The sequence below is a fragment of the Gambusia affinis genome, linkage group LG13 (assembly GCF_019740435.1).
Source record: "Gambusia affinis linkage group LG13, SWU_Gaff_1.0, whole genome shotgun sequence".
Lineage (NCBI taxonomy): Eukaryota > Metazoa > Chordata > Actinopteri > Cyprinodontiformes > Poeciliidae > Gambusia > Gambusia affinis.
The window spans coordinates 15,111,633-15,123,504 of NC_057880.1; the positions used below are offsets into that span (position 1 = coordinate 15,111,633).

At 41.5% G+C, this 11,872-nt stretch overlaps 1 protein-coding gene and 1 non-coding gene across 2 annotated transcripts; both read left to right on the forward strand.

Annotated features, from left to right (window-relative positions):
* Positions 1 to 376: 376 nt before the first annotated feature.
* On the forward strand, positions 377 to 11,776 carry pprc1 (PPARG related coactivator 1). The gene is made up of 14 exons (XM_044137312.1): positions 377 to 540; positions 2,333 to 2,419; positions 2,522 to 2,665; positions 4,263 to 4,340; positions 4,430 to 6,401; positions 7,354 to 7,407; positions 8,231 to 8,291; positions 8,484 to 8,548; positions 8,717 to 9,422; positions 9,510 to 9,713; positions 9,815 to 9,893; positions 9,992 to 10,113; positions 10,369 to 10,520; positions 11,325 to 11,776. Exons 1-14 carry the CDS (start codon positions 460 to 462, stop codon positions 11,423 to 11,425), a joined length of 3,906 nt encoding a protein of 1,301 aa, XP_043993247.1. The 5' UTR covers positions 377 to 459; the 3' UTR covers positions 11,426 to 11,776.
* On the forward strand, positions 10,142 to 10,281 carry LOC122843065. The gene has a single exon (XR_006372662.1). It is a non-coding gene; the product is annotated as a small nucleolar RNA SNORA50 (small nucleolar RNA).
* Positions 11,777 to 11,872: the final 96 nt, after the last annotated feature.

An 11,872-nucleotide genomic window follows, 5' to 3' on the forward strand; every position in this document is an offset into this window, starting at 1 on the left:
CCCTTTTGTTTTCCCTTTTGTAGAATTATTTTTTTCTTTTCCACCGCTCTGTCAATCCTTTTCTGTGTTCTCTCAAATCTTAATTTGAGATTTGTTTTTCGAAAGTGATATCTTCTTTTTTATTCCTGCTTGATGTTTGGTAAGCTCAATAGCATTTTTGTTTATGCATGACTCTCCGTTTCCAGGCGGGTATCATAATAAATACATTTTATTTTAGTATTTAGTAAAAATGTTGGTTGCTCATGAAGCCGTACAATCATGTTTGTAGGCGAACCAGGAAAGAAAACTACAAACAAACAGAAAACGTCGTCACGCGACATTTGACCCCCGGCGTCATTCTGCGTCATTTTGCCGGGATTGCTGAACCACGTGTCTCCTACCGGCTTAGAGCCTGTTCCTCGCCTGATTCACTACTTTTTCATTCTCAAACGAGGCCCCGGCAGGGAGTGGGCATGCAAGATGGCGGCGCGGTGGGGAACAGGCGAGGAGGCTTTATTAGCGTGCAATTTGGATTTATTCTCATTGGAAACACTAGGCGAGGTGAGGAACAACTTGTGCTCGTTTTTTCCCACCGCCTGATATCTGTTATTGGAGTTTTCTGTGTCTTTGTAGAGCTGGCTTGTTGCGTTGGCTGTACAAGCTGGCGTGGGAAAGTGACACGTGGATGAATGAGCAGTATTACTACATCAAACCATATTTTTACGTCTTTTTAAATAACAGAGCGATACCAATGCGTTGTGTTTTTTATTGCAGAATTTGACCTGAAGGAACTTTTTGTTGTTCTGGTTTCTTTCTGAGCGAGAAAGCGTTACTGGGCTACTCTGCTAGTGATAGCCGAGTACTTAACTCATAATAATAATAACAACATCTAAATAAGACATAGTGACAGCTGTGTGATATTATTAAATGCTTGCTTTGGATTATTATACATGGTTTTGTTGCTGTGAGATGTTTATTATGAAGCTTATTGAATGCATTTTCTCTTCGTGTCTAAGCTAATGCTCACGTGGTGATGATAAAAAAAGCAGTCCAGCACAACTCACGTTTTCATCATAATGTAAGCGTTAAAGTGGTTCTAAGTTGAATTTGTTTACTGAATTCAATTACTATCCTGAGTAATTTAGTAATTTACAATGCATTGCAGCATTGTGAAATAAGCCCATTTACTTTATAACTGTAACCAGTGCAGTCACAAATGGTTACCAGCGCTGGGACTGAAGTAGCCATACCGGTTTTCATTCAAACGCACTTGTGGACTTAAAGCCACATGTGTTTATTCACACATGCGCAGGAGGGAGGGTTATCTTTGCATTCTTTTCACCACGCACATTGTCTAGTAGTATAAATTGAGCGCAATAACACCTTGTGGAGTAACTCTTCTATGAATATGGGGTTACAATTACACACTTTGCTTTACAAATTTAAAAGGATAATAATGGAGAGATGGAGGGCCCTGCAATGGTTTGTTGTAGTGCAACACGTGGGTAGTGTAGCCTTCCTGTGGACGGAAAGTGGGAAGGCTCCAACATGTCTGCGCTGTAGATAGAAACACGTGGGTCAGTCAGTGTAGGGGGCTAATGGCTTAAAATGAAAGGGTGTTTTTTTCCATATATGCCAAAGAAATATTATCAACATCTTCTCGTACTTTTTTGTGCATTTTAAAGTGTAGTAATTAACTTGCTGTAATGGAGATATAAAATGACTTTGATACCTGTTTAAGACAATTTAGTAAGTCATGTAATTAAAGGAATATGATGAGTCTTGTAGCATTTTAATTTGAGATTGTCTTGCAGCAAGTAGTTCTGTTTTGAAACAAAATGTAATTGTTTTTTATTTAAATCAGAAAAAGCAAAGAGAAAATTCCTGGTTAAGACAAAACACTCTTTGCCTTTTTGCTAGTTAGCAGTTAGCAGAGTATTAGGTCTAACAAGCTGATTTTAGCTGGTAAATACCTGGGATAGAGTCTACAGTTAACTGCTCAACAGTTTTAAAATCAAGCTCCTGGATGGGGCTCCTTTGGTTTAACAGCTCCACAGTTTAATGTTTTCACCTTACCTGAATTTGTCTGTCCAGGTAAAAATGTAGCAGTCTTTTTTTCTCCAGCCCACTCATCTGCAGTGTGCAGCAACAGCTGGGGGGAGAGAAAACTCCCCAGCTACTCTAATCACTCTGGGACATTTTCTGGTATCTCATTAAAGGGTCTTTAAATCTCAAAAACAAATATGGTTGTTACAGATGACTTGATGTATATTTATAAGCTGATGACATGACTTGCCATTTTGTTGTTTGCCACCATAAAAAGTGGAGCATTTATCCTCTTGTCTCTGTCCAGCCTGCAGGACTCAGCTCCGGGGAAAGCCTGCAAAGCTGCATCGACCCCTCCATCCTTTCCATCTTCGACGATGTGCCAACATTAGAGGCAAGACAGATTTTACCTTTGCATCTAAAAAAAAAAACCCAAAACGCTTGAGGGTTTTATTTTTAAAGCTCTGAATAAACAAATTAAATAACTTTAACCCAGGCTAAAGGTCTCGATGAAGAGAGTGAGGCCACGCTGCTGACAGCTTTGACAGAGATACTTGACAACGTAGATGATGAGAACCTGTCACCGTTCGACATGCTGCCTGACTCAGACATGCTGTCCAAGGGCCGGGAACTCTCTCCGGTGAGTGCTCTCATCTTGTTCAAACTCTGTCAAAATCACTTTTGTCTTTGAACATGAAACACAGAGTGAAAGGGAAATTAGAATTGTACATACATATCTCTCTCTAGAGGCAGAATACGGTTACGCAGCCTGAAACATGTTTAGCGTATAATATCCCTAAATCTTCTGTTTTGTCCTGGTTGACAGTTGAGTGTGTTTCCACTCAGGGGTACAGCTAATATTTATTGAAACGAAGGGATGGGGGAAGAAAAGTCACTTGAGAATTCATTTCCAGCTGTACAACAGGAATGCTTGGCATTGCATGCAAACACAACATTCAAAGTAGTTCTGTACTTCAGCTTTTGGTGGCAGAGAAGAATTGCTACCCAGAGCAAAATATTCAGTGCCACATGGACTGAGTTGCTAACATGTCATAGTGAAAACAAGTTGAGTTTGACCGGTCTTACAGGCAAGTAACTTAAGCTTATTTGTATAGCACATCTCGGCTACAAAGCAGTTCAAAGTGCTTTACATGATAAAACTTAATTAAACAAACAAAAAAACACACAACTATGGCAGAAAAAGAGAATGAAAAGTTGTAATCCAAAAAAGTATAACAAAACCCTAAATAAAATCAGACTAATTGTTTCACAGTAGCTGCAGTTTAAAATCCAAGCAAAGTCACTCTAGATTATCGGAAATGTATTACTGTAACACATCAGTTATGAAAATAAAAAGCAGTAATTTTCAACACAAAAAACTAAACCCAATTGACTTTGTCACACAGATTTCACATAATGACATATGTAATTTAAATCAAAACTCCATGAAAACATGTGAAAAACTGTAATAAACAAAGGTATTTTGTCCATACAGACCTTTGTGTGAACACAGTTAGAAGTCAGGACTACAGACTTGTCGTCTGCAAACATAATTTGCTTGTTTCATGTTGGTCACACTGAAACAGAACTGCAATCCATCCAAAGTTGGAAGAGGTTTGCCTTATTAACAGATTTGTTAAACTTGCAGCTTGCGAGATGTTACAAAATATCTATTATATGAAACAAAAGCATTTGAAGATGATTGTTTTCTATCCATTAAAAGATTTGCTAGAGTGAGAACCCATCCTTTGCTCCTATACTCACTCCTGAGACTAGAAGTTTATGTTGTTCATTTAATGATACTTCCATTCTTGACTGATTTGTTTCACTAACATTGATCATAACCATTGTAAAACAAGGATATTAAATGTGGTTGGTGGGTTTAAACCCTCAGAACCTTTCTGAGGGTTCTTTAACAAAACTGGAGTAAAATACCAAATACTCCTGTTGTGAAATTTAAAGTTAACTAAAATATAAACTTTGAAGGAGTCTAAACTGGGAAATGAAATGAACAAAAGAAGGCAGAACGTTATTTTTGTTCAGCCTCACACTACAAATTTCAATCCGTGTTTCAGAGTAGACATGTGGTGGAGTTCCCTCCTGTTGATTTAATTTGATTCTACTTCCTGCTGTAAAAAAAAAGAACCTAGCCAACTCCCATGTTTCTTGGAAATGTTCTAGTAGTGGGAGCATACCTTATGAGTCCAAACATTAATATCATTATGCTATGTCTCCAGCTCAGGAGAATGCTCTGCCTGTCTCGTTCACCTCAGAAAGACTCGCTCTGTAGCACCAGGCCGTTATCAGGAGGAAAGGTAAAGTATTCACTCATAAAATCCTTTATAAAATACTCCAGCAGACGGATGGAGTGGTTTGACTGGATGTTTTCCTTCTTGGTGCCCAGAACCTGTCCAGGATGCAAGGGGGCTGTGTCCAGAGGAGTGATGGGGAGGAAGAGGAGGACGCCTCTTTCACTCATAGCCCAGACAGGCTAGAGTCTTCTCCAGACCCTCCAGGTTGGGAAGGCCTGCCGTTGCCACTCCCTATCCTCTTGGAGCAGGAGGGTGAAGATGGTCTCTCAGTTAGCCTGGGAGATTTGGTCCGGCACATGCACCCATACTGCATGGCCATATCTGTAGAGAATGAAGAGGGAGAGCAGATGTTGCCTGAAGGGGGCATAGTGCTTGAGGTTGTGGACCAGAGTGAAAACGGAGAACCTATCTTTACCATCCCGAACATGGATCTGTCTTATCCTCTTCATCAGCCGCTCCCACAAAACGAGATCAAACCAGAAGCAGCAGAAGACGAGCTGGCCGACGGTTCAGAGCATATAGTTGTTGACGATGAAGATGATGTCCCTGTTAGAAACACCTTTGAAATCGCTCCTGCCGATACGCAAATAGTAGGTTTAGATGTTAGCAATGAAGTTAAGAGGAAAAAGGAAAGAAAAACAACAAGCCCAGCAAGAAGGAAAAAGAAATGTAATGAGAAGCAGCAGTCTGAATTTGTAGAAGGAAGGGTCCTCAGGAGTGGCACAGTCAGAAGGGTGAAAACAGATCCCCCCAAAAAGCCTCAGAAAGGGTCCGGTAAAGAAAAAGTGCACAAAAGCCGAAAGGTTCCTTCTGCCTCATCTCCACCTGAGTCGCTTCAAAAACCTGAAGGAATAAAACAAATCAAAACAGAGAAGGAAAACGCCACTGTAGCTCAGGCTCCTGAAATGAACGAGAAACTTGTCTCGGCTCTGCTGCGCAAATGGGGCGCAACCCTTGCTCCAGAGGAAAGTCGGCTGACGTGTTCATCTGCAGCTGTGAGCTCCCAGCAGCCCAGCAAAACACCAAAACAGTCAGCCACTCCCCCAGAAGAAAAAGAAAGCTCATCATCTGCTTCCTCCATTTCCCTCCCTCTGATATCTTCAGAGACCCCTGCAGCTCCTGCAGTTCCCAATATCTCCCCTCCCGTCAGCATTACCCCCGCAGTCCCAGAGGCCAAACCCAAGCCGCTCAGCCTGGAGGAGTACAGGCGACTCCGGCAGCAAAAAAAGCCGGCTCCGGTGGAGAAACAAGACAAGAGCGTCACCAGGTGGCCCAGCCTTCCAGAGCTCCCCAAGGAGCTACCCCCTTTGCCCCACCTTCCTGATCCCAACCCCAGGGATCCCAGACGTGCAAACCCTCTGGCAGCAAGGAAAGAAGTGGAGGAGGTCAAACCTGCCTGGTGCCCAAAGGGACCCTGTGCACCCCCCACCCCAGAGGCTCTGCTGCAGCCGCCAGCCTACATGATTTCTTCATCCACCAAAGCTTCATCCACTGTTGCTGTTTCTAAGCCCCAGCAAACACAGGAGCCTACCAAACTGCTCCAAAATCCCCAAACTGTTCCCTCTGATTCAGCAAAAACTCCAGTTGCACATCCAGATGCAGCTGCCAAGCCTACAGAACCTCATGTGCCTCAGAGCTTTGCTCCTCCTGCTTCTTTAAAGCCTTTAGTCCAAATTGTGTCTTCAGCAGATGGGAGGTGTTCCCCTTCTGATTCAGGAAGAAAAGGTAAAACCGAATCCATTAATCCAAAGTCTGTACAGGACACTAAAGTCTGCCCAGAAACCACTACAGATGTACACAAACCCACAGATGCTTCCCAGGATATGCCTGGGATCACCGTTTCTACCTCATCTGGTGGCCCACTCACATCCGACAGAAAGTCGTCCAAACCCACAACCAAAGAACAAAGTGTCCAACTCTGTGCTGCCGTCTCTGTGACTCCCCATCATCACAAAAACCATTCTGCTCTGGTTGAATCTAAACAAGGATCTACTACAACCATGAAACCACAAAGAGCTAAGAGCAACACGCAAGAGCTGATCGAATCATTCACTAGTGAAATAGGTGAGTTTAGATGCTTCTCAGAGAACATTCCAGAATATTTATTAGCAATGCACCAATAAACATTTTAACTTTTTGACTTGCCAACAGCAAAATTGGCCAACAGCTTTAAAAATATTTTTCCTCTTTTCTTCCTGCCACTGACTATTTATATTAAGAACAGAGGGGAAAATTTATTAACATTTTTAAGCATGTTGAAACTGTGTTTCATTAGTGATTAGCACAGCTATCAATACAAAATAATCAATATGTTTGTATTTGCTGGGGAAGATTTCTACAACAGATAATTCCAGAGTATCTGCACATCCTTAAAAAAGTTTAAATTCATGCATCTAAAATTAATGCTGGAAAATGTCTTAGAGTAAATTTATCTTTACTATCTCATTCCCAAAGGGCTTAAATTTTGTCTTGAGCGGACTATTTAATCTTGTATATTTCTGTATTTTTTATTTTTATTGTTTTAATTGAGTTTTCTGTCAGGAAAGTTTGGTTTGTACTCAGACATCTTCATTGCCTTCTGTAACTCGATATGGTTGAGGCTGCTGATAAGACATCTGCTAATACATCCTTGCTAGCTAGCTAGCTAGTTTTATTGCGTCTATCACAGGTAAGTACAAATTTATCGCCAATTGGCCAGAGGAAGTTTGTACATTTCTGTGGAGATATAGGTGTCTAATTCCTTTCATTAAGGTCTTTACACGGTCTTAAAAAGTCTCATTTGAGTCAGTGAAACCTGCAAAAACTCACTAATATGAACAAAAAATTTTTTCGTCTCCAGTTAGCATGTTAAGCTAAAAATCAGCCAGTTCCATTTTACAGCCAGCTTCTTGGTGCATCGGTAGGCTTCTCTCTTCTTTAGTATACCTGTGAGCCATGCATGTATGTTTGAAAGTTCAGTCAATGTCGTTCTGGTACACACACTGTAGTTATAAGTGTAACGTTTGTGTCTTTAAAGGTATTGAAGCTGCTGATCTGACAAGCTTACTAGAGCAGTTTGAGGAGACTCAAGGTAACCACTTTTGATTTGCTACCATCTGCACCCACTCTTTCTTTTTTCACCTTTTAAAGTTCTACTTCTCATGCATTAAATCTTCTGTGAGGTTGTGATGTTCAGTACCACAGTGGGTCACGCAGCTCTACTTTAGTACCAAGCTAAAAGCAGCCAGAGGATCATTTTTCATAGTTTCATAATGGTGACGAGTAACGGCTCACAACACTGCAGCACTATGTCCGGTTGGCAGGAGTTGAACACGTAAAGGAGTCATTTCATGTTAGATGGAAGTTTACTTATATTTTGACCAACAGAAGGCAGTCAGACATGTTTGACTTATGACAGGGTTTAGCTTTACAGGAGGATTTGTATGTAAGAGAGATTGGTTCTGCAGGGGGCTCCTGTGTTCTCTGCTGCTGGAATTCTGCCTTGTCTGCAGATCCATTTAATCGTCGCCCTGCTGTCTTTGTGTGGGCAGATGCACAAGAGGCAGCAGATTAGAAACAACTGGTTGGGCTACGCAGTGCGTGCAGCAAGTCTAGTCAGAGCTAGGCAGGGTCGGTATGAGATTCCCACTGTGTCGCTGTAGCTTCCTATACCAACACAGATGATGCAACATTTCAGTGGTCTTTACATCACAACTTTTAAAATCCTTAGTAAACCTTAATGGTGGTTGCCAGGACATGCCTAGTCAGTACTAGTTAAGTAATAAATTCTGAAATCATCTAAATCCATTTTACATCGTTTCAACTGCATGATATTGCTGTCTCTTTCTGGCATTTTCTTTCCCATTAATGTCCATCTGCTGACACATTCATATCCCTGTTCCCTATTCTTTTAGCAAAAGAGGAGAAATGTGTGCCGGAGGTCTCTGGTAGAGCAGCAGCTGTAGGAAACTCGAGGTGAGTTACCCTACAGCCCTTTACGCTGCTCTGAATTACTGACTCAGTTCTAGTGTGTGGAGGTGACCTAAATTCACCTTTTGCCAAGACCTACCGCAAAAACTCCTATTTGTCGGTCCTCATGTTTAAATTAGGCCTGAAGACCATCGGAGCACTGCTAACCGAAGTGCTAACACACTATTTGCTTTGCAGAGCCGCATCGATTCCAGAGAAAGCTGTTAAGTGTGAAAGAACTAATGATCTCTCCAATGCTGCAGGTAATTTAGTCAAAACACAATTAAGTCTTTGTTTAGCTTTTGCTTTAAATGAAAATATAACTTTGCTTCGATTCGTTGCTTTCAGATAAAATTTCCGAGCTAAAGCAGTCAAAGCACTGAGCTTATTGGCAAACGTTGGGTTCTCACCCTTTCTATTTTTCTCTTCAGCTCTGGCTCCCAAGACCGCTTCTCCCAACCAGATGTGGAAACCTCTGGCCCCTGTGGCTCTACTGGGAAAGCCCAATAGCTCTGAAGGTCCCAAGTCCAGCCCCTCCAGGGCGATCCAGATACAAGCCCAGCCTCTGCACCCAGTCAGGATCCGTAGTAAAGCCACTCCCGCTGCTGCCCCTGTGGCCCCTGATCTGGCATGCATGGATCATGACTATTGCCTCTCCAACAAAAGTGTTTCACCTGGCGAGTCAGGCAAGCGCTGGAACATTAAACAGCAATCTGTCTTCACCATTAAGCCCCTCAGGCAACACCCTTCAAGCCCACCGCCAACACTTCCACCAGTATTGGCAGCATCTCCACAGGAAGCCACAAATTCTGTGATTTCACCCAGAACTCAAGATTGTCCACAAGCCATTCAAGCCCAGAAGAACAGAGATGCGTCGGAGCAGTGTTCCGTCATGGAGACTTCTGATTTTTCTTCATCCCAGCAGGAATGTGTCACAAGCCCCAGAATGGGGCCATCAGGGAGGTCCTACCGCCGATACGTTGCTTCTCGGACTCCTAGTCCCAGCTGTAGTCCCAAAGAAAGAACTCGTGGGCGGTCAAAAAAAAGATTTTACCGCTCCCCCAGCCCAATGTCCAGCTGCTCAGACACCTACACCTCTAGATCCCGGTCTAGGTCCAAATCTCCAGCAAAGAAAAGGTTCGTTTTTTGGTTTGTTGATCCGTCGTTATTTTTATCAAGTTCTTTCAATTTTACTTACACCATTACTTACCTTTTGTTCTGTAGGTATCGACACCGCAACTCAGACAGCAGTCTTAGCTCCTCATCCCGATCCTCCTCTCGCTCTTCTCCCTCTTTGTCCCGGTCCCCTCCACGGAGGAGGAGGTACTCGTATTCCTCCTCTCGCTCTGGGTCCTGGAGCCGCTCTACGTCACGATCCCCTTCCCCTCAAAGACAAGCTCAATGGAGTATAAGCAGTGGGTTGCGCAGGTACTTGAGTCTTGCTTTTCTGGGTGCTAACCATTACTTTTGTAGATATGTAACTTTTTCAATGCTGCAGTAACTTTAAAATAACTTATCTTCTCTTTCAGCCCCTCATACAGGTCTAGATACTGTACTGGTATGAAGACAAATGTGGAAGAGACAAAGAGGCGCAAGGAGAAAGCCACTGTAAGTTCAGAGTGAAATGACAGATTTTATGTGCAAATTTAAAATATTTAACTTGTTTCTAATATAATTGGATCTGCTTTTATTTATTTTTTTCCCAGGAGGAGAGGCGGGTTGTTTATGTTGGAAAAATTCGGGGAAGCATGACCCAAAGAGAGCTCAGGGAGCGCTTCTCTTTATTTGGAGAAATTGAGGAATGTACCCTGCACTTTAGAGAACATGGGTGAGTAAATCTGTTTAATATTAATCAATCGCACTGTCTTTGAACCTGGTGGGTCTTGCTCGTGACCTCCTTGGCCAAGCTACAGTGCAACAGAAAATCCAAACTTGTTCATAACTGGGGCCTCCTGGCAACATCCCCAGGTCGCCTTTTTAAAAGCAAGCTACATTCAGCAACAGAGGTCTCCTACTACTTTATGTGGACACTTTTGTGTTAAAACTGAAAAATAAATTGCTGAAATGTTGTCATCTCTCCCAGGGATAACTATGGGTTTGTAACTTACTACAACACCAAGGATGCGTTTACAGCCATTGAAAATGGCAGTAAGTTGCGTAAACCTGATGAGCTCCCCTTTGACCTCTGTTTTGGTGGAAGGAGACAGTTCTGTCAGTCCAGCTATGCTGATTTAGGTGAGCATGCCAGAGGTTCTGCTGTACCCCCACATGATTACAGTGGTGTTTTGAAAAATTTTTGTCATGAGTTGCAGAATATTTAACATGGTTTGTATAGTTTAGTCTTAATGCAAATGTCGCTTCTCATTAAATTAGAATTAGTAAATTCGAACACTCTGGCCATTTTCTTTATCCTTCATTGGCCTGATTACTCTTCTTACATATTTCTGGTTCAGCATTGACTGAAGATGAACAGTGTGACAGTTGTAGCTTATATCCTGGACATGTTTGTGTCTGGTGGGTCTTTAAGCAGTGATTTTAGCTGCAGTTAAAACCTTGTGAATCTCATGTAAACTCTTGAAGAATTTTTATTTTCTCTCACACTTTTTTCTTCCACTGAACTTTCAATTAATTGCTTGAATACAGCCCAGTGAGCAGACAACTTCCTCAGCAAGGACCTTTTGTGACTTGAGCTGTTCCTAAATAATAATCAGATTTTCTGAGGAACTTAATTTTGGGTTTAGTTTAGCTGCAGGCTATAATCATCTAAAGGAACAGAAAGACAGTTACAGGTCAATGGCCTGTGTTACGAATCTGCAGGAGTCTCTTTTTAAAATATGTAGTTAATTTATTGAGATGCTCCCGTGAATCATTCAATTTAAAATTGTGCATTGAACTATTAAAAAACCCCAGAATAATTTAGACCTAAAACACTTTGGCTTATGTTGTAAATTCTCAGCTTGTGCTGTTATTTTTAGAGTAATACAGATTTCAAATTTTAATGTTGCTGTCTTTGTAATATATTTCCCTTGTTCTTTTTAGATTCAAGCAGAGAGTATGACCCATTTCCTACAAAAGGCAAATATCATGCACTAGACTTCGACACTTTACTGAAGCAGGCTCAGCAGAATCTGAAGAGGTAACAGGAGGTCTCCACCAGGAAACTGCTGACAATTACCTCAGTCGACTGATGTCTCTGCACCTGCAACACTGTTTTTACATTTTGGTTGCTGAATCATGATTATTTTTGTGTTCATTTCTCCAAGCTAACACCTTCTATTGAAGTGAAAATTTATAATGAAACTTTAAAAGAAGTTTAAAAAAATGGAATAAACGGGAAAAATGTTTCTTTTTATTTAAATGTACAATTGAAATTAAATTGTATGGAGGGAATAATTTTAAAAGTAAAAAAGGAGTTGAGCTTCCTTGTTTTTGGCAGAGTATGTAATGCATTTAAATGTACTACACACTTGAATAAAAAAAAGCCAAACTAAGATTTTGGTGTTATGTTTTTGATTTTACATTAGTTTGTGTTGTTTTGGGTTAACCACTGATTAAAAAAAAAAAACGATCTGGATACATTGCAGGAT